The 22,790-nt window shown below is 34.9% G+C and overlaps 1 protein-coding gene and 1 long non-coding RNA gene across 4 annotated transcripts in view; one reads left to right on the top strand and one right to left on the bottom strand.

Annotated features, from left to right (window-relative positions):
- The window catches only part of LOC147077476 (uncharacterized), a 195,976-nt gene that overhangs the window by 128,782 nt on the left and 44,404 nt on the right, over positions 1-22,790 (bottom strand). Inside the window, exons 1-3 of one of the 3 annotated variants that reach the window (XM_085940847.1) lie at positions 22,283-22,699; positions 21,871-22,023; positions 16,340-16,557 (exon numbers count right to left, since the gene is read on the bottom strand). In XM_085940847.1, coding sequence (XP_085796973.1) covers positions 16,456-16,557; positions 21,871-22,023; positions 22,283-22,423 — 396 coding nt within the window. In that variant the 5' untranslated portion in view covers positions 22,424-22,699 and the 3' untranslated portion in view covers positions 16,340-16,455. Of the gene's footprint in view, positions 1-16,339; positions 16,558-18,918; positions 20,083-21,870; positions 22,024-22,282; positions 22,712-22,790 lie in introns of those variants that run through there. The other 2 variants (XM_085940848.1, XR_015069476.1) reach the window with 2 other exon arrangements.
- LOC147077479 (uncharacterized) lies at positions 10,723-14,310 on the top strand. Its single transcript, XR_015069478.1, has 3 exons — positions 10,723-10,928; positions 11,239-11,391; positions 13,963-14,310. It is a non-coding gene; the product is annotated as an uncharacterized LOC147077479 (long non-coding RNA).

The following is a 22,790-nucleotide window of genomic DNA, read 5'->3' on the forward strand; positions in this document are numbered from 1 at the left end:
ATATAGATTGAAATTATTTATATAGTTATTAAAACCTGCCTTGCCAAAAAATGATCGATTAAAATATTCTTATATCTATAAAATATCTAAAATGATTTAATGGCAACTTTAGATATTTTATAAACAAACTAATATCTTTTTACTATTATCGTGGTACTGTGTCTTGGATCTACATATTATTGTAGTCATGGTGATTGAACTAAAAGAACATAAATACGTTTGACTTACAAAGTTTAGTGTGCAATATTTATATTGGACTTCAAAAGTCTACCTCCACCCTTCGCCACAGCAAAACACGTACATAAATTGTGTAGGAAGTTAATCATAACATAAATAAAACGTGTAAACATCGTTTTATTTATGAAACGATTTTGGTTTTAAATAATTTCCAATTCTTAACTTTCTTAAAATAACAATTCAGGTTTTCATAAACATACATTTTTCATAGTTTTAATTTATTCGAGTGGAAATTTCCAATGATTACAACACCACAACCAGAGTTGATTTAATTATCAATAGTCAGATACAGCCTCATACACAAAATGGCAAAATAATTAGGATTACATTGGATTGCAACATAAAGATGCCACAAAACGACAGCTTATTGCAAAGATCTATATGATATTCACTACTGCTAGGGGCGCGAGTTAAAAATGCATATAAGCATACCTTAACATACATTTATAAGGATTCGCACCACTATGAATCATGTATTTTAGGAATAGGAAGTTTCCAACGTGCATAATTATTAAAAAAATTTCATGTTTTTTTATGATCAACAAGTTGTTAGCATCATGTGAAAAAAGTGTGCATTTATAATGTTTTCCACAATTATAAATTATGTCACGTATTTTAAGAAAGGGACGTTTTGATCGTTCAAATGAATATACATTGCAATGACATTGCAGGACGCATTGAATTTATGAGGTTATTCGTCAGTATGTAATTTTTTATGTGTTTTAAGATTATAAGGGTGCGGAGGTCTATATGAGCACATACTGCATTTATATTGCTTTTCACCAGTATGTTTCATTTCAGGTTTCATAATTATGTTATCCAAGTTGTGAGCAGCATTTATCTATATGAACATAGTCATTGTATTTATAAAGTTTTTCAACAATATGTAATTTTTTGCGTTATAATATAACCAAGTTGCGAGCATCTGTGTACACACATGCAATTAAGAGGTTTTTCACCAAATGCTTAATTTTAAATAAATAACTTAGTTGCGAGCATCTATATAAATAAACATTGCATTAATACGATTTTTCGGCAGTATGTGTCATTTCATGTCTTTTAAGATCACTCAGTTGCGAGCATCTATACAAACAAACATTGCATAACTAAGGTTTTTCATCAGTATGTATCATTTCATGTCTTTTAAGATTACTCAGCTAAGATTACGAGCATCTATATGGGCATACCTTGCATTTATGACGCTTTTCACCTGTGTGTGTCATTTCATGGTTTTTAAGACTATTAAGATGCGAGCATCTATATTTGTATACCTTTTACTTATGACGTTTTACACCTGTATGTGTCATTTCATGTCTTTTACTTTTCACTTGTGTGTCATTTTATGGTATTAAAGACTACTAAATCGCGATCATCTATATGGACATTCTTTCCTTTTTTTGATGCCAAATATGTTGGACAAACGGGACGTTCTTTTAATACTAGGATCAAAGAACATTTTTTAGCCTGTGCCAAAAATGGTGATGAATCTTCAGCTTTTGGAAATCATTTAAGTTTAAATAATCACTCTTTTAATTTCGGTAAAACAAAATTAAAATCCTGCATTTGAATGAGAAATTTATAAAATTGGATAAACAGGAAATCTTAGAAATTAATAGGTATACATTTTTGCCCAATTCTAATTTGTTAAATGATCAATTATACTTTGTGTCTTCTCCATTATTACACCCTATTTAATATTTGGGATTGTCATAACATAACTTTATATATTGTACATTATTTATTATTTTAATTTTTATTTAATTTTGACTCATATTTTGGTTGTATTTGTTTTTTATTCGATCTAACTTCAATTGATAATATTGTTTATTTTATTTTTTATAAAAATTTTATTATAAATTTTGACTTATAATTATTTGTTGATATTAATGTTATTGTAAGTGTAGATATTTTCATATTTGTGGTTTGTTAATATTTTAAATATTTTGTTTAATGCCCCTGACGTAGTATGAAATATTAATGTCCAACCTCATTAGTTTTAAATTAGTCTGTTATTGGGAAGGTATTATTGGACGGATAATTATTATGTACCTATTGTTATATTATTTCTATCGCTTTGAATTTTGTGTGATAAATATTGTTTTAAAAAAATGTATTCAGTTGAAAATGTCCCACTGAGGCGGACGAAACCGGTCCTAATATATTAATTAAAAGTGGAATAAGTACTATAAAAAAATGCGTTTTATTAAATAAAAACAACAATGCGAGCATCTATATTTGCATACCTTTCATTTATGACGTTTTCCACCTGTGTGTATCATTTAACAGTTTTTAGGGTAAACAAGTTGCGAGCATCTATATGGGCATACCTTCATTTATGAGGTTATACACCTTTGTGTGTCATTTCGTGTTTTTGAAGAGTACTAAGTTGCGAATATCTATATGAGCATACCTTGCATTTATGAGGTTTTTCACCTATGTGTAGTTTCATGTCTTTTAAGATCACTCAGTTTCGAGCATCTATATGTGCATTCCTTGCATTTATGAGGTTTTTCACCTGTGTGTGTCATTTCATGGATTTTGAGATAACTCAGTTGCGAACATCTATATGAGCATACCTTGCATTTATGAGGTTTTTCACCTGTGTGTGTCATTTTATGTCTTTTAAGATCACTCAGTTTCGAGCATCTATATGTGCATTCCTTGCATTTATGAGGTTTTTTACCTGTGTGTGTCATTTCATGGCTTTTAAGATCTCTCAGTTGCCAGCATCTATATGAGCATACCTTGCATTTATGAGGTTTTTCACCTGTGTGTGTCATTTCATGGTGTATAAGATTACTAAGTTGCGAGCATCTATATGAGCATACTTTGCATTTATGAGGTTTTACACCTGTGTGTGTTATTTCATGGTTTTCAAGACTCTTAAGTTGCGAGCATCTATACGAGCATAACTTGCATTTATGAGGTTTTTCACCTCTGTGTGTCATTTCATGGATTTTAAGACTACTAAGTCGCGAGCATTTATATGAGCATAACTTGCATTTATGTGGTTTTTCACCTGTGTGTGTCATTTCATGGATTTTAAGATAACTCAGTTGTGAACATCTATATGAGCATACTTTGCATTTATGAGGTTTTACACCTGTGTGTGTTATTTCATGGTTTTTAAGACTATTAAGATGCGAGCATCTATATGAGCATAACTTGCATTTATGAGGTTTTTCACCTGTATGTGTCATTTCATGGATTTTAAGACTACTAAGTCGCAAGCATCTATATGAGCATACCTTGCATTTATGAGGTTTCTCACCTGTGTGTGTCATTTCATGGATTTTAAGATAACTCAGTTGTGAACATCTATATGAGCATACTTTGCATTTATGAGGTTTTACACCAGTGTGTGTTATTTCATGGTTTTTAAGACTATTAAGTTGCGAGCATCTATATGAGCATAACTTGCATTTATGAGGTTTTTCACCTGTGTGTGTCATTTCATGGATTTTAAGACTACTTAGTCGCGAGCATCTATATGAGCATACCTTGCATTTATGAGGTTTTTCACCTGTGTGTGTCATTTCATGGATTTTAAGACTACTTAGTCGCGAGCATCTATATGAGCATACCTTGCATTTATGAGGTTTTTCATCTGTGTGTGTCATTTCATGTTTTTTGAGACTACTATGTTGCGAGCATCTATATGTGCATACCTTACATTTATGAGGTTTTTCACCTGTGTGTGTCATTTCATGGATTTTAAGATAACTCAGTTGTGAACATCTATATGAGCATACCTTGCATTTATGAGGTTTTTCAGCTGTGTGTGTCATTTCATGTTTTTTGAGACTACTATGTTGCGAGCATCTATATGTGCATACCTTGCATTTATATGGTTTTTCACATGTGTGTGTCATTTTACGTGTTTTGAGATGAGATAGTTGCGAGAATATAATATTGTCTAGGTTTTGATCAGTAATCACGTCTGTGTGAATTATTTTGTGACTTTTTAGAGCACTTCCGCATCCAAAAACTGCGTTACAAATGCTGCAAATTAAATAACGTGAGAAATGTACTACTCTTCTCAGATTAAGTCTAAGTTCCTTCGGAGTCTCTTGTTCTGAGATTTCTCCTTTAATGTTTTGTTCATCTATCGTTACTTCTGAATACTCTATTATTCTATCTTGGATTCCATCAGGCGAGGATTGTTGACACCTGTCGATATCGTCATGCTTTGTGAAAAAGCCTTTAGTAGAAACCTAGAAAAAAACAAAAATAATCGTAAAGTCAATATTATTCTAAGTTAGTATTTAAACTGTTCCATTTGAGTTATTTTTTCGAAGCTTATGCCTTTCAGCATCTTTAGACATTATAAGTGTTTGAGAATGAAAATGACGTTAAGAAATGGTAATATTACCGACATAGATATTAAATACAAACAATGTTACGTTACGATCCGTAAATAGTTTTAAAAAAATGCACCTACATGTAACATCAAAGGAAAATGCACAAAACAGACAATGACACAATTGTGGTACTGCTTTTGGTAATAATGTTTAAATCTTATATAGTTTTGAATGCAAAATTTTAGATTGATGTCAATAAAATACATAGTTTCAATTTACTGTGTTTATTTCTAATATTTCTTGATAAAATAATTTAAGATCACCAAAATAACGTACATACTATGAGGAAATTTTGCACCCTGTTCGATAAAAAACAATGTAAGCTTCGTGTAGTAACTAGTAATTATTTCTGTGTCAGTGTGTTATTGGAGAGTGTGCATAGTGTCAGAAGATGCTGAAAGGCGAAACCAATGTCACAAAAAATATTCAAATTGATAGAATGTATATTCAAATTTTATCAAGCAACTTAGATCAATATTGTAAACAATAATTTAATATCGTTAAATATTCAATAATTTACTAGAACCATCTTATCTTGGCTACGAATATAAAGTGTTGTATGCAGTGTTACAGACTATATCGGGTACTTAGATTTATACCTGAAAGCGCGGGAGAGAATTTATATTCAAAAATCATCAAGCGACAGATCTACAGTTTAAACAAAATTTGAATATATCATACTTCTGAATTCGTGAGGACACGCATACTAAGCGTCGCATAGGGGCGTCAGTTATCCAAAGTGCGACATTCTCGATTAGGTATGACTCGGTTTATATAATTTACACATATTAAATGTTATTGGATAAATATTTTTCGAAAAAAATAAAGTTTACCGGTTGAGCACATTTAAATAATGATCTAAGCAAAACAGCAAGTCGTATTGCTAAACAACTAAAAATCGGACCTGCGCAGAAGCACACTTACTTTCGTGCGCATATAGTATGTGTGTAAACGCTGCGTCTTTGTGTGAAAAGTCTGTTTTACATGATACAATATTATATTCACAATTTACAATGACAAAAATCCTTTACAAAGACAAGCACGAGAAATTCCTGTTTTTAATTTGACCGAATATTTAAAAGTGATGAAAAGCAGTACAATTTTATGATGAGTAGATGATATATATTTATATGGAAAATGATTTTCACAGTTTGCGTTTTATAACAACTTTACTAAAAAAACCAATAGACATTATTTGAAAATTATAAAAAAATGTGATTTGGTCATCGATATATTTAATATGTATACTGATCACTTCTACTAATTAAGTCATAATTTGTGTTCTCCTAATTATTTAATGAATACATACCTGCAGATATACAAACAGCATAATATGTGGCTTTATTGAGTGTTTTCTTCAAAACTAAAAAATTACACAGTATTATTTGACCTATCATTATAATTAAGAAGTTAAGTCTTTAACTAATGGCCCTTACAATACTCTCTGAAGCGTTTTCAAAATGAGGTTACCATAGGCAATCGGCCTTTGTATTTTAAATCAAAGTAGGTAGGTATTGATTACTTTAATTACTTTTTTCAATACGACTGGCTAGGAATAGTACGGAGAATTATTAAAATTTTAAACGTTAACCTTCGATAAAAATCGGCGAATAGAGAAGCAAATGTTACAATAAATAAAATTAAATGTACCCCATGTCCTGGTGTGTAATCTGAATGCGAACATCCGGGTTGAGGATCTTCATCAGAAAATGGTGGCGTTTTCTCTTCAGTGAATTCGCGCTTTATGTCAGTCTCAGCTTTGATACCAGTGACACCCGTCGCTGCGAACTGAAATAAACGTTTCATATAACATGTTGTCAATAAGTTCTTTTCCTTTTCCACGGCGCTACATCCCGGGGTGAGATTTGGCTTCCTCCACAACCGCTCTCCACTCACTCCGTTCTCTCGGCACACTTTTCCAGTTACCGAGTCTTCCTATATGAAGCCAGTCCACTTCTACGGCGTCAGCCCATCTCCTTCTTGGACGGCCTTTGGGTCTTTTTTGTTGGGGTAGCCACTTCATCATGATCCTTTGCGCTCTAACTTCAGGCATTTTCTCCACATGTTTCGCCCATCGTAGTCTTTGGGACTTACAGTATCTTGATTGTTTGCTGTTCAATCAGCTCTTCCAACTCGTAGTTCATTTTTATTCTGTAGTTCCCATTTTCCAACGTAGGTCCAAAGATTTTCGGAGTATTTTGCGCTCGAAGACAGCTAATTGATTTTCCTCGTTTTTAGTCAAGCTTATAAGTTAATACGTACATATTATTAATATAAGAAATTAAAACGTTATTATCTAGCTAGGTGAAAGTAGGCTGTTAAGATCGGACATAATTAGTGCACACTAAACATTATCAGGCATAATCATTTTTTTTCATTAAATTAGTATTTAATATTCCATTAAACCCTGCCTAAACTAAACCATAATATCGCGGTAAATGATAATCGCTTTCCAAATTGAGTTACTATTGCCATTGTAATTTAAATCAAAGTAGGTTTTTTAACATTTAAATTTTAAAGGAAATTTAATATGAACGTCAATTACTATCGATAGGCCGCTTGGTCATTACGCACCAGGTGCGTCTTTAGCGTCCAATGACTTAATTACTTTAATTAAGTACTATTTTTACTTTCTTTTTTCCTAAAAAAGATATCTTCTGTTTGTTATATTATATTTTCTCAGAAGTGTTTTTAAAATTATGTATGTTCAATATATTACCTATATAAAATTCCATAAAAATTTTAATATTTTATAAAGGAAAGAATCTCGACAATTTATCTCTGAGACGAATTCTATAATTTTTTGACATATTGTTCGGCGCGGAGCTGATACTCTGGAGAGACTGGTAGTTTTGGGCAGCCTCCAAGGCAGATGAAACAGAGGAAGAGCGACCAAGTAAAAGAGCTGACTGAGGGCAGCCTTCACTATGTCCTGATAGAAGCAGAGGATTGAGAGGAGTGGGAATTCTTGATCGCTTAAAAGATGATAACATTCCAAGGTGGTCACCATCCTCTACCATGAGGGAACGACCAAGAACTAATGGGAAACATTGAAAATGTACAGATGGATTGTGCTTTTATTTAGCGATAATAACTGTTCAAACGTAAGATTTCTGACTGTCGTAAATAGTAAGCGAGACGCCATGTTGTCATTTTGTGGTTAACCTCAAAATGAGACTGCGCGGTGTAGTTTTTTTTTCAGCGGGTTTGCTACTGTCGCTCTACTGCGCAGGCGCGGATATCGAACAAATCCCATCTGTCACGTGAAAATTCAGAAGCGAACTTTTTTGATTCATGCAAGCAATATTGCAACTTGCACAATAATACGTGTGTACACGTAGATTTTCTTTTTATGGCCTCGGTGATATATGTACTGTCAGCAGTAAATCCTTGCATTACAACTTTCATGAAGAGTTTCAAGTCATCAGCAAACAACATAAACATAGAATTTTTAATTACTAGTGCTATGTCATTTATAAAAACGTGAACAGCAATGGCCCCAACTTTCAGCCCTGAGGCACACCAGAAAATGTTTTAAATGTCATGTCTGTGACTGATAGAGGGTGTACGATACGTAATGTTGACGATTCTTAAAATTCTTCCGAATAACGCGAGAAATCGTTTAACGGCCTGCTCCAAATCCATGCTGCTCATTCATTATAAATGACTAGCGCCATCTATAGATTAATACTTGAGTCGGCAATGAAATGACTCAATCTTCGGAGAATTCATGCTGTGCACGATCATCTCAAGAACTTTTGCTGGTGAATAGAGAATGGCTACCGGCCTATAGTTTTTTACTGATGACTCCGTACCACTCTTATGAATTGGAGTAACCTTCGACATCTTCCATGCTTCCGGAAAGATACCCGTCTCTATTGTCAGGTTGAATATATATATGAAAGTGGCACTTGGCAAAGTCAATACAGTCCTTTAAAAAAATCTTGGGACATATTATGCGGTCCCTAAGAGCGAGTATTCTTATCTTTTTTAATAAATCTAAACACGTCACCCTCATCAATTGGGAAGATGTCAACGGATTGGGCACCGCATGATCGTTTTCTCTGCATATATATGAACGCGACATAGGTACTTGTTTCTCCGCCTAAACGCGCCCATTCATGCAGCGTCTCGAGACAATGGTGTCGGGTTTGAAACGGCTCTAAGATTAAAACATGTATTGCTAATTCCAACCTTCGATATTTCGAATTCCAACATCTTCAATAATCTCACGCTTCATGACGGATAGTTGATCATTCGTCTCAGGATTTATATTAAAGAGGTCCGCTAAAAGATACTGAAAGAATCGTTATGGTTAACACAGTAAAAACTTTGTTAACCATAATGTTTCACTTTCAATTTCAACTTTCACTTTCAATGTCTAATTATAGTCAAAATGAATTAGAAGATAACCTGCCCTAACCAAATAACAAATGTATCGTAGCTGTCAAAATGTATAGTCGAGTTATTTTTAAAATCAACGTTTAATATCATTGTATGTCACTACGCAGTTTATAAAAAAGCAACATATTATTATTCCACACTAATCGTTGTTATTTCAAATCTAAAAAAATCAGTTTATAAAACTAACCTCGAAATTGCAACTTAAATCGTCGGCTTTCTCCTGTTTTACTTGAGTGCGAACTTCCGAGCTGAGTGGGTGGCTAATTAGTGTGCCAAACAAAGGATTGCCTTCTGTATCAGATTGTTCTCCATCACATTCTCGCTTTACGTCCATTTTAATGGTAAATATGTCAGGAAGAACGTGACAAACAGGATCCATTCAAGGTACATTAATTTAAGAGAAGTGTTGCCGCAATTCGTAATTATTTATTATGTATGGCCGAAATACTGAAAAGTCTATTCCGTGGAAGCGATCAAACAATAAACTGTGATTCATTGGATTTAAGTTTTGTAATAATCTATTTGAGGAGGTAGTTTTTTTTCACTCGGGTTTTGCCTTTCGATATTTTCAAGCACTACGCGTATTCACCAATGGCAAATACACACTAACAGCGTATAGGTACTGTTTCACCCATGACTATTGGGACTCTCCCGATAGTCTTAATTACATACGTAATTATTAGGTGTGACCATGTCACCTGACCTCCTAGTCAACAATGGGCGTACGTAGGTACGTCCAAAATTACTTGATTAACTGTCAAAATGTTCAACATGTACTTAGCACGTAAGAATTGTATCTAATTATAATAATAGTATATCAGGGAAGAATGTGATTGTGCCGAATAAAGAGACGAAGACAAAGAAATTCGGGAGAACCTATGTAAAAAGAAAAGATGGCATCGCTGCTCAATATAAAAATAATGGAAAAAAATACATACCTAGTCGCGGGAGGACGTGATATTGAGTTCGCGAATTCCAGCTCTAAAAACTTATTCATGTACCCATTATAAAACGAATTCAGATAATAATATATAATTAGAATATGTATAAGCAACATAATTAACATTATGAACGTAACAATATACTTAATATTTATTTGGATAGGTACTGTTAAACATAAGTTTCTTTTGTAAAAATAACCCTTGAAAATATTATAAAGCCACGTTTTCAACAAATAAAGACTTTTCATTTATTATTTAATTTTTGTGAAACCCGGGTCCTACCAACATCCCGAGCTAGCCACAGGACCCGAGATATCTCAATATGTACGTACCTACACTGTGATTTTAAACCTATATATTAAATTAATTAGGTACTTAATACAACAAAGTAGAGACACTTCATTGCCTACCCATTCAATCAAGGATCAAGCAAGTATAACAAACTAGACATTGTCAAAGGGCCATGTCTTTTGACTTTGCCCTGTCTATCCGTGCTTGGTGCAAATCACACCCAATGTCCTTGTGCCTGGCTCAAAAATGGGTGGCATTTGATTTGTATTACACTGACAGATATGTTCTTTTACCACGTTGAAGATTAATATTGCATTTAACAACGTCTGTAGAAGAAAACTTGAAAATATGAAAAATGCAAATGGGCCCTTTTGCCATTTGAATGCCGAGATGCGCTAATCTCGTTATGATTGAGGAAATGCAGACGATCATTTTCGTGCCATTGTTTTGTTTAGACAAGAAAACACTTGTGGCAACACTTTTCTAACATTACCCTGAATGTATCCTGTCTATCACGTTGTTCCTGCCATATTTACACTTAACATGGATGTAAAGCAAGAATGTGATGGAGAATACTCCGATACAGAAGGCAAGTCTTTGTTTGACATGATGCCTAGCCGTCCAAACAACCCGGACCCTCGCTTTCATGTACCTAACGCAAGAGAATGCGGACGTTTCAAGTTGCAATTTCGAGGTTAGTTTTTGGAAACTAAATTCCTTTACAATCACTTTAGATTGAGAATAACAATGATTGTTTTAATTAATATTATAAACTGTGGCCTCTTTACCAATATGTAGGAACATAAGGTGATATTAAACTTTGTTACAAAAAATTACCTGTTTATACAATTTGACAGCTATAATACATAGGTACCTACATGTGATATGGGTTAGGTTATCTACCAATTCATGTTAAATAAAATTATTATACATCGTTGTATGGACGTTACATGAACTGAAATTGGTTTTACAGTGTTTAGAAAATATAATAATGCTTTTTACAGTACCTTATGGCGGACCTCTCTGATAAAACATCCGATAATCAACCAGCTGTCGTCAAGCGCGAGATCATTGAAGATATATCACACTCATTATATTATGATGATGAAGATCCTCAACAAGGTTGTTCGTATTCAGATTACAGGCCAATACACCAGGTACGTTCAATTGTACGTAGGTATATGTGCCTTTTTCTTCTCTTGATGCCGTCTTACATTGAAGGTTTAAATTTGTAATGCATCTTTGAAACTCCATAAGGAACTATTATATTATAATTCTGCCATACTTGTTTCGTTTATTAAATGCGGAGTAGATTCGAGTTATTGACGATTGCTAAAACAGATATTCTGAGACAGTATTGAGATTTATATACATACATCTTTTTTTACAATTTAGGCGTTCCAGTTGACGGTTTGACAGGTCAAAACTGGCGCATTGCGATTGCATACCAGTAAACTTCAAATCATTTTCTGACCGTCACAAGTGGTTTGGTCTGAAACGACAAACCTTTTCTCACGATCTGTCAAAGTAATAACTGTCCAGGCAGGACCTAACCTAAAAATGATAGTCGTTTATTATATTCCATACCTATGTCATTTTCTCAACACAATATCGCGTTACCGATGAACATTATAATATTTTAATGATTAAGGAAAATTGAGATTCTTCTGCATTTATATATCGTGAGATGTTCATATTAATCTTAAGACATGTACACAGTAGGAGTTCAGTAGAATTAGGTAGGTATATTGTAGGGTAGTAACCGATACCTATTATTAATTAGTAACCATATGCGAACAATAAACCGATTTTGGTCGTATTGTCCCATGATTCCACCCAAATTTTCTATGCATAGAGTTGGATTCGATATCATCACCTGCACCGCGATTTCCTAAATATCGACTCGTGTGGCACCAGACGACATGACGTAATTGTGACGTCAGCAAATACACGCTCGAGGCATACCGCCTAGCGCGCAGTGCTCACCGTAGATATTATTACGATGAAACACCTATATGTGTATGGTGACAATGAATAGCGCCGCTGTCTGAGTAGCGTTATTTTCTCGAATGCTATTATCACTCCGGTAGTACGTCACAATGATGTCATATGACGTCATGTCGACCGGGCAGCTGGCATTCGCAAGTTCTAACATAGGGCCCCTTTTTGGTTTTTAGTGAGAGGTGGTGGGGTCGCTACTCGACCAAGAAATTACACTGACTCGAGTAAATGATTTTACTAACGTACTCGACTCAATTTGTCTGATCGTACACGTTTAGTTACTAAATTATTCGCCATTCGACTAAACTACTCGCCTCATCCGAACCGGGCTTAAAGGGAATGGGACGACTGGACACCGGAAAATTAGACGCCGCACTGTGGTAGACACGTCTACAGAACGCAGACGAGGTATTCTTATCAGTTTCTATCTACTACTTAGTTAAAATAAAATACTCTTTTTTCGTTGTAACTTAAACATAAATGCACAATTAAATCATTATTTACGTCTGCATATTTACATTCTTAGCAACTATTAAAATATAATATAATAATTTAAATATAAATAATAATATTACATATTTTTAAGTACCTATAAGTACCTAACGTCTATTTATTTTCGAATTCCGTGGCGTCCAGTTGTCCCGGTGCCAAATCGTCCTAGATCCGGCTTAAGGGTGTCTCCATGAGCGCAGCGACAAAATCAAACTTCATTGAAGTGCCTATTCAATCTTGAAGACGCAACACCTGAAGGAAAATTTTTGAACGAAGCGGTACGCAAACAAGAACCCAAACGCAACAGTATCTTTAAAGGAGGTATAGTGCTTCAACGGTGTCCAATAATGCAACAAAAATACTAAATGGACATTTATAGTCGCGTAAGAGTTTGCATTATATTTTTGTCTATGCTCACATGACAGCTAGTTGGGGTTGACATTAGATTTTCCAACCTGGAAATGAATATATCTGCAAATGGTTTCGATAACCGGAATCGTTTCACAAACTCCTCGTCTGTCATTTTGAATGGATCCGTCCGGTTACCAAATCTTAACAACAAAATTTTAGCGGGAATCACTTCCATTTTGGGTACGTGTAAGATAACATAAAATGTGGTAAGGACATTATCATATTATTTTATCAGTACTTATTAGTTATAGCTGAATTCTTAAAACGTTTGATTGTTGTACGTAGATAATTAATTCTTAAAGAAGCTACTTACCTCAATATTCACCTCATATAGTTTTATTACAATAATCAGTACCTACGAAAATGTGAAAGGAACTTCCGATGTATTTAGAAACCTAATATTAATAAAATATGTATGCTGCTGTATAACAAAATACAAGAAATACTTAATTGAGAATTTAAATACAAAACAACACTTCCAACGGTAATATGTAAAAGACACAAAACAATAAATAAAGAACCTTTCAACGTTACCTACGTTCCGACATTTAATCTGTCAAAATTAGCGCCTCAACCGTCGAAGCTTATGAAGCTCAAAAGCCTCCGCCAATTTTAGATGCGTTTGTCAAAATCTAATAAGAAATTAAATTTCTCATAAATTCTAATCACTTTCTCATACAATGACTTCGATACTGCTTTGTCCAAAAATTGCCCTTCTAGGTGGTCATAGTTCAGAAACTTTGCATTCTTTATGTTGGTTGATTTTTTATATTGTTAGTATAAATGTTTTGATTGATTTATGTTTGTATTTTATTTCTTGACAGACCCCGCTCGTAAACCGCGACATGGATTCTATGATTGCACCTGATATCGTTGAGAGACAATCTGCACAGTCGTTTGGTGAAATTGAAGTGCAAGAAATGGTCATCAAAAAGGAAATAGCGATTGCTTCTGCGAAAGAAGTCCGTCTGAGGTTGAAAAGAGCTTCATTATTCGTTAGAAATTTTGTTTGCAACGTGTGTTGTAATTTTTTTTCATCTGCGCTCATTTTGAAGTACCATAAACGTATGCACGATGCATCGCTGACTTTCGATGAAGTGGCTTTTCCATGCGACCAAAGCAGTAACTTGTATGAAAAGTTTGATGCGTCGACGTTTGCAAGTGATTCACAGGTAACTCATATAATATACATGCTCATTTGATTATTGTTGTTTAGTATATAATGTATTATATATTGTCATCTGAAACGTATATGAATAATATACTACTATGCATATTTTTATTTGTATCGTCCAGTGTTGAAGGGTGTACATAGGCTGCTAATATGCAACATAAATAGTACACACAAAACTTTGTCAGTCATACAAATATGTCATTGGTTATACATATTTTTTTTCATAAGATTAAGATGACCATAATTTACTATGTTGGTTAGTTTTTAAAATTCAACAAAACCCCGCGAAGCCAAGCCATGATAAATAATAGTCCAAAATTATTCGTCTATCTAGAACATATCTAAAATCATGTTATTAAATCAAACAGGTCTTTGGATATTTTATAGATATTGATAGGTATGGGTTTACGGAGGGTGTTGATTTACACTTTTCCACTTATTAAAAACACCGATTCAGTGACATTAAGTATATTTCGCTTGGCAAATAACAACAAATTATTCACAACATTTGTAAGCGCGCGCTTTGGCGCGAAAAAGGTAGCGAATCGTATTTAGAGGCGACGTAAGGGCTCAACAAGGGCAGGTAGCCGACTGACCGTGCCCACTTCTTGACCCTCGTTCCGCCCAGAAACAGATAACGGTAACTTTGTGTTTCTTTGTTCAGCTGTGCGTGGATCTTGGTATAGCTTAAATAATATGATTATATTCCAAACTCTGTCGATTGAAGTATTCTTGTTGGGGGATTTAGGCATTATGGTATTTGGTAACAATATATAAGAATATTTTTTATTAGTTATGGTTTGGTAATGAATTTTAAAGCCATCTGTGAAATGTACTCCTAATTCAACTAAAACAAATAAGTATAATCGAAAGAGTGTGCACTATTTTGTTGAATTGCCCATAACATTGGAATGTCGTTCGGTGATTCTACATTCACCTGCCAAATTAAGTCAAACATTGGCGACCAATTATTGAAGAAAGAGCTCTGGGAGACCTTCTCTGGCTTATCGTAATGCTGATACTGTTACTTAATATTTATAATGTTATTTTCAGAAGCGCGAAAACGGTCTGATGAATATTAAGTATGAGAATAATGATGAGGCAGCCATCATCAAAGAAGAATTAGTTGAGAATACAATTCAACAAATCAATGATAAATTAACTGAACCTGGCTGCTCTAATCTTCAATACAAGCCATTCGACCAGGTATATTTAAAAACAAATGCGGCTTTGTCCGATAGGCCGACGTCAAATTCTGGGCGCCCAGTTCGGACTACTTTTGTTAAAGCACTGCTGGTCGTATTGTACGGGAAATGTTGGGTTCTAATGCATTAAATGCTGCTAGTTTATCAGCATAAAACAGTGACTTCACGAATCCATTTCTCAAAATCTATTAATCTCCAAATCTTGATTCAAATAAAGCGATGGTTGCGGTAGCTGTATGGCACTTCCTGTTAAAATCACTGTTCTTTCGAATGATTCCATATTTAAAACCAAGTAATAATCATGGCTCGACAAGGATATCCATTGACCTAAACGTGCTAACCTAAAGCTTTGGCGCCATTTTTGAAAAATTGTGCGGCGATGCCACCAGCGTGTAAGCCACACCAAATGATGCATTTTTGTGGATGTAATGAATTATAGGAAGTCTTCTGGATTGGTATTTTTCCGTGTAGGAAATTTTCCTTATTAACACACCCGTTAAGCAAAAATGAGCGTCATCGCTAAATGCAATTTTTTATTAATAATCATGTCCTTTCTTTTTCGTACAAGGTTGTTGTTATTGCATGCTTGCATGCAGTGTATATTTTTAGTGTGGATAAGTGATTGCACCCCTTACCCTAATCTGTTGCAGACTAGACAAATAAAAGGTAATGGAAATTTGTGTTCAAATAACTCTTTTTTATAGACAACCAATAAATAATAGACAAAAGCGAAGTGTGCCGCAAAAGTGGGCAAGCCAAACGTTATTAATTTATTTGCACATTAATAATAGTGATAATATTTTTAATAATCATGTTCCAAATTCACGATATATTGAAACCAACAGTAAAGGTTTCTACTGGGAATTATTTTCTCCCATACGGAATAGTACCTGTTGTAATAATCTATTAAAACCTGTGGAATTCTGATGTATGGAATATTAAAATACTGTCAATGATCGAGGTTGCTTGATGAATTTTGAATATAATTTTCTAGCTTTGCCTTTCAGCATGGCAGGCACTGTGCACACTCTCCAACGACACTAAAACAGAACAAGATATAATTATTGTTCTCGAAGATGATGTATACATACATATAAGTGCATTGTTTTGACCCACTTATGGATCTTTCCGTAACAATATTTCACTCTCACTTCGCTCTTTAATAATGTCTGAAAGTGCTGAAAAACAAAAGCGTCAAAAAAACAAATTGAATATTATAACTTATAATTGATAATGTTGATATCGATTATTACGATTTTTCTAGGTTTCTACCAAGGGATTTTTCACAAAGCATTACGATACAGATGAGAGTCAACAATCCTCAGACGATAGCATTGAGGATACAATAATACAGTATTCAGAAGTCACGATAGATGAGAATAGCATTAAACAAAAAATCTTAGAACGAGGTGCTCCGAAGGAAATCCGACTTATTCTTAGAAGAGTAAACCATTTCTCACGTAATTTGATTTGCTGCATTTGTAACGCAGTTTTCGGATGCGAAAATGCTCTAAAAACTCACAAAATGGTGCACATGGACGTGATTCCTGATCAAAATCAGAGCGTATTAGTCTCGCAACATAGTAATGGCAAAGTACATTCAAAGACAATTACTGGTGAAAAACCTTATAAATGCCAACTATGTTTATATAGATCTACGACATCTAGTAATCTTAAAAGACATAAAATGACACATACTGGTGAAAAACCTTATAAATGCAAACTATGTTCATATAGATGTACGACATCTCATCATCTTAAAAATCATATAATGACCCATACTGGTGAAAAACCTTATAAATGCAATGAATGTCCATATAGATCCTTGACATCTGGTCATCTTAAAAAACATAAAATGACACATACTGGTGAAAAACCTTTTAAATGCAAACTATGTTTATATAGATCCTCGACATCTTGTAATCTTGAAAAACATAAAATGACACATACTGGTGAAAAACCTTATAAATGTAATGTATGTTCATATATATGCTCGCGATTTAGTAGTCTTAATGAACATAAAACGAGACATAGTAATGAAAAACCTTATAAATGCAATGTATGTTTTTATAGATCCTCGACATCTCGTAAGCTTAAAAGACATAAAATGACACATACTGGTGAAAAACCTTATAAATGCAATGAATGTCCATATAGATCCTCAACATCTGGTTCTCTTAAAAGTCATAAAATGTCGCATACCGGTGAAAAACCTTATAAATGCAATGTATGTCCATATAGATCCTCGAGACCTTATAATCTTAAAACACATAAAATGACACATAATGGTGAAAAACCTTATAAATGCAATGAATGTCCATATAGATCCTCAACATCTGGTTCTCTTAAAAGTCATAAAATGTCGCATACCGGTGAAAAACCTTATAAATGCAATGTATGTCCATATAGATCCTCGAGATCTTATAATCTTAAAACACATAAAATGACACATACTGGTGAAAAACCTTAAAAATGCAATGTTTTTTCATATTTATGCTTGCAACTTCGTAATCTTATAAAGCATGAAATGAGACATGTTGGTGAATAACCTTTTTAAAACAATATTATTCATATTATGCAGGTGATACTTTTCACATTCCTGAATAGTATCTTCAAGTGGCCTACCTCATATTGTGTCTGCGTAAAGTGTTCAACCTATGCGTGCTACCAACGCTCACGTAAGTGTCTGAAACATGAACTCTTAATGTCAGATAAAAAAAAAAAAAAAAAAATGGATAGCTTGCGCAACTTGACATGAAAAGGTGCTTCTTGGGCACAGCGGTAAAGATTGCAAAAAAAACTAATGGACAAGGAAGCAGACAAAAATACGCGATGTGATCGAGCTCGCTAAACAGATGAAATGGTAATAGACTAGAGATGTCTGTCAGTGAGTGGACAACCGCTGGACAAATGGCGTCCTACAGTGGCACCCAAAGAGCGGAGCACTAAATGCCCACAGGTACACCTTTAAGCCCGCTCGATTCATAGTGTATGGAGAATGCACGTGACAGCAAAAAAACTAGGTACCGAGAAGGCTGGAGGTAGCTTTACTGGGTTTCGAGAAAAAACTTCAACAAGCTTCCAGCCAAATAGATTCTGGCTTCCTGGAAAGTAGTTAAATACCATCTATCTATTGAGTGCACACTGGAGACCTACGAAATGTTGGTATGACTTGGAATTATGCTAAGAGACTTCAGAGCGACATGTATTCTTGAAGGCGCAGTGTCGTGTCTAGCTAACAAGGGAAAACAATTTAAAAATAATGAATTATGTCAATTACATATTTGAATTTCTTTTAATGTGTTCACTGTCAATAAATGGTGGAACTGCATTGTATTATTGATTTTTTAAATCGAAAAATTATAAATACTTATTTTTACTGTTACTTTTTTAATAAATCTGGACCGGTTTCGTCTGCTTCAGAAAGAAATTATCAACTTTAGAATTGTCTCTCTGAAGCAGAAGTTGATGAAGCACTAAAAAAATTGCATTTTATTAAATAAACCATTAATATAATTAATTTTTAGGTACATTATCGGGTGTAACACTGACCCACCTTATAAGCTTTTTTTTTCTAGATGCCTTTATGGATATCTCGCATTTACTATCGAGGTTTCTTGAGGACTTTGGCACGCAAACTACTCTACTTGATGCTAGTCAAATGAAAATTGTGCCGGCTGAGAGAATATGCCTTATTGAAAACTATTATTCTACCCGCATCGGGTATTGCTAATTTGAATTCGGCCAGGGCCTATGAAACCGCCTTGCAAAAACCCTGTAAATTTCTTTTTATCGCAAGGCGATGGTGATTCTGATGAATATTTTGTCGTATTCATTGGGAACAGAAGACTGCTATTTGTAGCCGAGTTTTTTCCCGTGGTAAAAGAAATGTCGCATAGGACTGATATTCTGAGCATATACATATCCTATCTAATATGATTGCATTTACTGGATGTGAAAGGCATGAATCATCGTTACATGTCGCCATTTATTGTTTTTATCCTTTTTATTACATTAATACAGAAATTAAAAAGTGCATCTCGTTTGTCATGGTCTCCAGAAGGTCTCGAATGTACGCATCTGCCATCTATATTAAAAAGTTCAGGTTGTGCCGTTCCTTGCTAAAACTTTGACAATCTAGGAGTAAATGTAGGACGTCCTGGTCGTTTCCATCGTCGCTTGGACACTTTCCATCAGATGTTATTTAAAACCGGTTCAGGTATGCTCGCATGACTCCGTGGCCTGTAAGAATCTGAGTCATCTCAAAACACAGCCCCTTATGTACCCTGACGTCTCGTGCTGCTGGAATCGAAGGTAAAAACTTTCGGGTCAACTCCTCTGTCGATGAGTTTATGTATCGTGAGTTCCATTCGTTTTTCACCATATCTGAAATTGTAATTTTCGCGTAGCTCAGAGGAAATTTGTCATAAGCTATCGCGGTCTTGGGTTCAGAGGCACCATGCCAAGCCAATTTGTCGGCTCTTTCATTTCCTTCTATCCCGGTGTGTCCCCTTATCCACTTGAAGTGCACCTCAGGGTGGCGCCGTCTCAGTATATCGGACTCGCTGTGAATAGAAAAGGCAATCGGATTAGTAGACAAAAGATCTCGAATTGCTTGGATTGAGCTTTTGGAGTCCGAATAAATACTAATACTATGGTTTTCGGTGAGCTTTCGTTGTATTGGATCCTAGCCTACCCACTCCAGAGCGCGTTTGATGACACAGAGTTCGGCCTGCATTACCGTACAATAGCTAGCAAGGCGATACGTACAAGCCGCTATCTCACCGCTATTAATGTATGCCACAAACCCTGCACCAGTACTGCCATCAATTTTGCTCCCATCCCTGAAAATCGGCATGTTACTTATTGCATTCGTTGCAGGATAAGAAACCACGTCAGAAAATAGTCTAGCCGGGTGTATCAGCCTTCTATAGTTCACCGGTTTTTCGTAAAGACTATCGTCTGGCAGAAAAACCTGCGAGGCCCTCCTCGCCCTTCTTAGCACTGTAAGTGCGAGCGACTTGTTTTAAACGTAAATCTAGAGGCATAAAGTCTTGCTAGAGCTTGCGTTGAATTTAGTGAAGCCGTGCGGTAAGCTCTGCATATTCGTATCGCTAGTGCACGCTGAACCATATTGAGTTTTGTTGCTATGTTTTCCCGTTTGGTAGCTTCATACCATATTATGCTGGCCGTATACAATATGATTATAGGCTCAATAGCACAAGTGTAGAGAATTCTAAGTGCTTCAGAAGATACACCCCATGTGGGTTTGACCATTTTTGCTAGTTTGAGCGAAGTCACCGCTGCTCTTTTGCAGATGCTGTCCGCGTGCTTCGACCAATTTAGTTTGTCATCGATTACCACCCCTAAAAGTTTAAAATCCCTAGAAAAAGATAGAGGTCGCCCATTCATCACCAGCGAAGGCGGAGAGACGCGCCTCCTAGTAAAGAATAAGGCCTTCGTTTTCTCCGCGGAGAAAGACAGTTACACAAAGTTACACAAAGACAGAACAATCAGCAAAGTCCTGTGCGTGCACACCTTCAGGAAACGGCATAGAGAGAAGATCGTCGAGAACTATAAATATTCTACAGGACAGGGCCGCAAGACGAACCTTGCATGCATCCCTTTGATGTCTCTTCGGTAGCAGATGCTCCAGCATATTCAACGAAAACTTCTCGGTCAGATAGATAGTTTTTGATGAACCTGAAAATGTTAGCTGGACAATTTTTAGATTTCAACTGTTGAAGAAGATATAATGAGGGGTGTAGTTTCAAAAACAACTTATTCCACTTTTACAAATTGTTGGCAAACAACAAAAAAACTGTTTACGGTATTGATTTTACATATGTTTTTGTTATTTCTGTTGAAAATTGTAGTTTACACTTTGAAATGGATATCTCAATGCTAAAAACTATGAAAATTTTCTTAAAAGTAGGTTTTTTTTAATATTATATTTAGAGTAAGTTACTTTTTTTTTCTGAAACTTGGAATAAGTTATATTTGAAACTAACACATTTGGAATAAATTGCGTTTGTAAAACAAAACCACAGACTTACTTTGTCGCCATGCCAGCATGTGACGTCTTCTGCTACCTACTTACAAACAAAAATGCTATGACAAAAGTACTTTCTGAAAGAAGAGATCGATTGGTCATCATCAGTGACAGACATCACATTCAAAAACTGTAGGTCAATGCGCCCACTCACACTAAACCAGATAAATTGGTTAGTGAAATATTTGTACGAAGCGTGTATAACCGAGACGCGGATAATATGTACCTTTTGAAATTTAGTCACAAAGCTCTGATAGGATACATAGCCAATGGAAGAAAATATCGCATAATATACAATTACCTGCTGTACTGGTCCGTTATGTGAATGCGAACATCCAGGTGTTGGATCTTCATCATGGAATGGGTGTTTTGCATCTGCAGCGAACTCGCGTTTAACGTCAACCAGCTGAAGGTCAATCTCGGGTTTAATTTCAGCGAGACGCGTTGCTGGATACTGAAGGAAACATTATGCATTTTTGTAATCATATAAAAAAACAATTTTGAGCTCGCGTACCTATTTTATAACAATGCTTACTTATATAATTGAGGTTGGTAGCAGAGCTGTCTAAATGTAAGTCAAAAGGTTTTTGAAAGAAAGTTTGAGATCCTCGTATGTTCTTAAACAATTTGTAAAAAATATAAACTTATCGAAGGTATTCTGCTAAAATAATTATTAAATATCGCAGGAAAGGACTTAATAAATAAAAACTAACCTCAAAATCGCAAATGAATTCGTCTGTGTTCTCCTGCTTTATATAGTTGCGCGTGTCAGGGCTGTTATGGTGGCTGGTTGTTACATCAAACTTGTCTTCAGTACCAGATTGGTCTCCATCACATTCTCGCTTGACTTCCATGTTTGCGTATCAACTATCGTACTATGCATTGTGCTAGAGACAACTCGACAACTTTCTGTTGTGTTGTATATAAGTGTTGCCGAAATACAGTTAATAATATTCCGTGTAGCTATTATCTGATAAACAAGAATGTACTTATTGAATTTTGTAAGTATTATGGTACAGATGCTAATGTCAATTACACCGACTAAACGTAGAACTTTTATCGTAACTAAAACGTCTGTCCTGTCGCTGGAGACTAGTAGAGAGTGGAGCTGTCACAAATAAGATATCGTCAGTGTTGACATTATAGGAGAAAAATCCCAATTTGATTTATTTGTTATTATATACCGAGATGCGCTGTTCTCGTTATGATTGATGAAATGCT

This window comes from Rhyacophila brunnea, unplaced genomic scaffold (genome assembly GCF_057557595.1).
Source record: "Rhyacophila brunnea isolate RB1 unplaced genomic scaffold, BYU_Rbru_1.0 scaffold_13, whole genome shotgun sequence".
NCBI lineage: Eukaryota > Metazoa > Arthropoda > Insecta > Trichoptera > Rhyacophilidae > Rhyacophila > Rhyacophila brunnea.